Source organism: Eleutherodactylus coqui, chromosome 6 (genome assembly GCF_035609145.1).
Source record: "Eleutherodactylus coqui strain aEleCoq1 chromosome 6, aEleCoq1.hap1, whole genome shotgun sequence".
Lineage (NCBI taxonomy): Eukaryota > Metazoa > Chordata > Amphibia > Anura > Eleutherodactylidae > Eleutherodactylus > Eleutherodactylus coqui.
In genome coordinates, this window is record NC_089842.1 from 239,252,696 (window position 1) to 239,257,178 (window position 4,483).

Here is a 4,483-nt window from a genome sequence, read left to right on the forward strand (position 1 = left end):
ATGCGCGTGACCATAGCGCCATGCCCATTGTTTTAAATAGGGCCAGCGTCGCTAGCGACGGCCCCATTGAAAGCAATGGGATGCAGACAACCCCCCCCCCCCCCGCAGTAAAATATAAGCCCTTCCCTGAAAATCATCCCTAGGTTTCCAAAAAAAAAACCATTACGCTCCCAGCTGCGCTGTCTGGGCTCTGGCGCATCTTCTCTCTTGCATGCCAGCACTGATATAAAGAACTTTCTTCTGTACCCCATGAGTCTATTTTTCTTGGCAAACCCTAGCATAACCTTGATTGAAGAACATTTTTAAATAAATTCTTCTTTATAGTTCCTTTGACATCCTTATTTCTGACACTGTAGATGATGGGGTTTAGCATGGGCGTCACAGCAGAGTAGAAGATGGAGATATACTTGTCTATATCTAGAGAGGAATTGGAATGTGGACGTAAATACAGAAGCATAACAGTCCCATAGTAAACAGTCACTACAATGATGTGGGAGGCACATGTGGAGAGAGCTTTATACCTTCCATCAGTAAAACTGATCTTCAGGATGGTGGACACAATATGGATATATGAAATTAGAGTTAAGAAAAATGATAAGCCTGCAATGGACCCTGCTGAAAAATACGTTGCTACTTCATGGAGCCAGGTATCACTACAGGATATTTGTAGGAAAGGTGGTATCTCACAAGAGAAGTGGTTGACATGGTGGGAACGGCAGAAGAACATCTGGAAGGTGTAGATCACATGTATTATGGAGTTGATGAAGCTTGCTATCCATGATGCAGCGGCCATACAGATACACATCTTCTTGCTCATGATGGTGTTGTAGTGCAGAGGTTTACAGATGGCAGCAAATCTATCATAGGCCATGATGGCAAGAATGAGACATTCTATACCTCCAAAAGCCAAATGAAAGTGCATCTGGATAGCACATTCCAGTAAGGAGACGCTAGTGTCCTTAAATAATGTGTTCTTCAAGATTTTAGGGACCACAGTGGTAGAGAGGCCAATATCAACGATAGAGAGATTAGTAAGAAAGAAGTACATAGGAGTTTGGAGCTTCGGATTAATCATCACCATAATGATCAGTAGAAGATTTGCTATCAAAGTTACCAAATACATCCCCAAGAATGCAAGTAACCCAAGAACCTTTAATGAAGGAACAAAGGACAAACCGAGGAGAATAAATCTGCTTGAAGAGGATTGGTTGAACATTTTTATAACACATATAGGAGAACCTCACATGGACAGGAATAGGATATGGAAGCTTTATTTATTGACTTAAATAACTTTACCAGCTTGCGCTATAGATAATGATTTAAACATTGTGTATTCCTATCATAATCATTCCATCTATAGTTATCATTATATGAATAATCATAAAAAATTATTCATGGTGGTATCTTTCATTCTCTTATAGATCTTTCCTTAGAACTTCTGAGGATAACACAGGTTGACATGTGATATGATTCCTCTATAAATGTTAGAAATCTAAAGTAATTGTTTATGATAAACCATGAAAAACAATGTTAAAATTCCTCAGCCAACAGAGATTAATAAGTTTATTTTCTCTTTTTGTATCACTTAATTACATGGACTTATAGGTAAGCTACCTTCTAATAGATGGCACGTCCAGGCCATTGTACCATCTCCTATTTTCATACTATTCTTCTTTTAAACATACATTGGACTTGAAATATTTTAGCTGTCATGTTGATTCGTATAAAACATATAGTCCTGAACTTAAAAGGCAGAGAGTGTTGTAAAATAAGTGATAAGCCATACTCACCACCTAAAATAGCCACCTCTGTCCCACACCGCTGATTGTTCTCCACCACTCCAATCCGAAAAGAAGCTGAAGAAGTCATGTGCCGTTTACTGTGCATGTGACTGCTCAGCAAATCTCAGGCTTCAGTGGTCACTTGCCGTTCATGGCAGTATCAACCCTGAAGCCTATGATTGGCTAAGCAGTACACAAAGAATGGCTTTTCACCACTGCAACTTCTTCTTGGATCAGAGTGTCAGGGACCAGGCAGATCAGAGAAAGAGGCGGCACCATCAGCAGTGGGAGTCAGCTGTGACTAACTGCTGTCTTCCTTCTACAACATCAGAGATCAGTGAAAACATTAATTCCCACTGTGAACTCTTTTCATGGTAGCATGTAAAAGGTTCATAGAGGGAGGGTGTTCCCTCTGTGGCGTCATCAGCTCTTTGCTATGTAATCGTGTCCTGATCTGCCACAACCTACAATCGCTATGAAAAGCAAAGATGAATTTTGGTACAGAGATACTGCAGTGTATTATTACAGCAATCATAGGATTGCAGCTTCAAAACCCTTAATGGGGCAAAAAATGGAAAAAAAAATCCTTAAAAAGGTACAAATATTAAAAAAACTGTTAAGAAAATATTTTCCTTTATGTTTAATGAAAAATATTAAGAAAACAACCCATACCATAACTTGAACACATCTTTTATCCTGCATGACAAACGCAAACAAAGATTTTTTTTTAAATGAAGCCAAAATGTTTTTTTTTTTGCCCTTTTTGCTTAACAAAAAAATCACAATAAGGCCTCCTTCCCACGAACGGATTTACGCCGCGTAAATTCGCGGCAAATATCCGCTGCGTGGCCCCCTGCTATTAGGTTCTATTGAACCTAATAGCACAATGCTCACGATGCGTAATTCCACCGCGGAATTACGCACCGCGATTTCTCCCGTCCTCACCCACAGCATGCTCTATTTGCTGCGGGTGAGGACGGGCTGTACGCGCTGACGGCTTCCATTGCAGTCAATGGAAGCCGTCCGTTCACGCTATCTCCCGCTGTAACCAGCGGGAGATAGCGTGAAAAAACGCTTCCCCGCCTACCGCCGCAGCGTCATTTGACGCGGCCGGCGCGTCACGTGACACCGCCGGCCGCGTCACGTGACGCGGTGGGCGTGTCACACAACGCGACGGCGGTGGGCGGGGAAGCGGCTTCACGCTATCTCCCGCAGGTAAGTATAGGGGCTCTGGGGGGCGCCGTGACGGGCTTCACTGCGTAATATTACGCGGGGGAGCCCGTCACGCTCGTGGGAAGGAGGCCTAAGGGCGCCCACCCACTGGCGTTTTTTTTCCCTGCGAAATTCGCTGCATTTTTTTTCTGCAGGGGTCTATGGGACTTGTAATGTTAAAATCGCGATCGCACAAAATCGCAATTTACCGCGAATCGCGGTAAATTGCGATTTTGCGCGATCGCGATTTTAACATTACAAGTCCCATAGACCACAGGGGAAAAAAAATGCTGCGAATTTCGCAGGGAAAAAAAAACGCCAGTGGGTGGGCGCCCTTAAAGCCATATGTACACCAATAAAAACTACAACCTGTTACACAAAAAAAGCCCACAGAAAGTTCTGTCAATGTCAAAATAAAAAAGTTATGAGACTTTAAATACAGCCATGCAAAAAAATCAAATCAAATTTAAAAAAGGGTTTTATTGTGCTAAAGTGGAAAAACCTTAAAAAATGTATATAATTTTGCTATTGTCATAAACATACCAACACACAGAAAAATGGAAAAGTAAAATGTAAGATGCTGGATAATTAATGCTGTAAAAATAAGCCATATTGCAAAGAACAAAGCTCTCTGAATTTTTTTGTAGTAAAGTACGTCAAAACCTCTTTAATACTTATGGAAATGTATAGAGTTATCATTAATCTAGCCTGATCGCTATTTGGAAGCGAAAGGGAATAATTCTGGGATCTGTGTAAGTTTGAACACTGAGACCTCCACCAATCACAAGAATGGGGGTCCTGAAGGTCCATGAAGGAACACTAGTTTATTTTTTGAATGGTTTTTCTAGAGAGAGATGAGTGCTTGAGCTCCACTACCTCTGGCAGTCCCAGTGAAATAAATAGAGGGCTGGTGCGTATATGTGACTACTCCCTTCATTCATGGACTTCAGGACCCTCTTCTCATGATTAGATCCTCTATCTGATGGATAATCTATACATATAAAATGAAATCTCCGGACTGACTGACTCATTAACACAGAACCAAAAGCATTGACATTAGAAATTTGGCAAGAGCGTCTTTGCATAACTTAGAGAAACACTAAGAAAAGAGTTTTTGAAATTCAACTCCTAAAGGGGTCAAAGGGGGAGGTGTCAAAGCTTGTATGGGAAAACAATATCTAACGCACCTAGGAACTTGAAACTTGGCACCACACTCTTATGAAAGCTCTCTTAAAGAAAACCTGTTTTATTGCCCATAGCAACCAATCTTAGCGCAGCTGTGGTTTGATTGGTTGCTATAGGCAACAAAGACAGACTTTATTTTAGATAGCTTTCATGTATTTCATCTACAATGGTTGTTAAAGTTTTAAACATGAATGTCACAATGGTGGCTCATACCATCGTACCTATTATTGGTCATGGTGCTTGCCTATTTAGAGCAATATCCTATACTTTGTACAATACACAAGTCATGATCAGAGAGGTGCCTG

At 41.1% G+C, this 4,483-nt stretch overlaps 1 protein-coding gene across 1 annotated transcript; it reads right to left on the reverse strand.

Moving 5' to 3' along the window:
- Positions 1–274: 274 nt before the first annotated feature.
- LOC136571915 (olfactory receptor 5AR1-like) lies at positions 275–1,869 on the reverse strand. Its single transcript, XM_066572533.1, has 2 exons — positions 1,791–1,869; positions 275–1,239 (listed from the first exon to the last, which is right to left on the reverse strand). Exons 1-2 carry the CDS (start codon positions 1,867–1,869, stop codon positions 275–277), a joined length of 1,044 nt encoding a protein of 347 aa, XP_066428630.1.
- Positions 1,870–4,483: the final 2,614 nt, after the last annotated feature.

What these genes read in the sequence shown, in the direction of transcription:
- LOC136571915 (XM_066572533.1), bottom strand. Translation starts at nt 1,869, where the DNA reads ATGACTTCTTCAGCTTCTTTTCGGATTGGAGTGGTGGAGAACAATCAG. An exon ending in AGAGGTGGCTATTTTAGGTG is followed by an intron (nt 1,240 to 1,790) that starts GTGAGTATGGCT and finishes TGTCCATGTGAG; the next exon opens with GTTCTCCTATATGTGTTATA.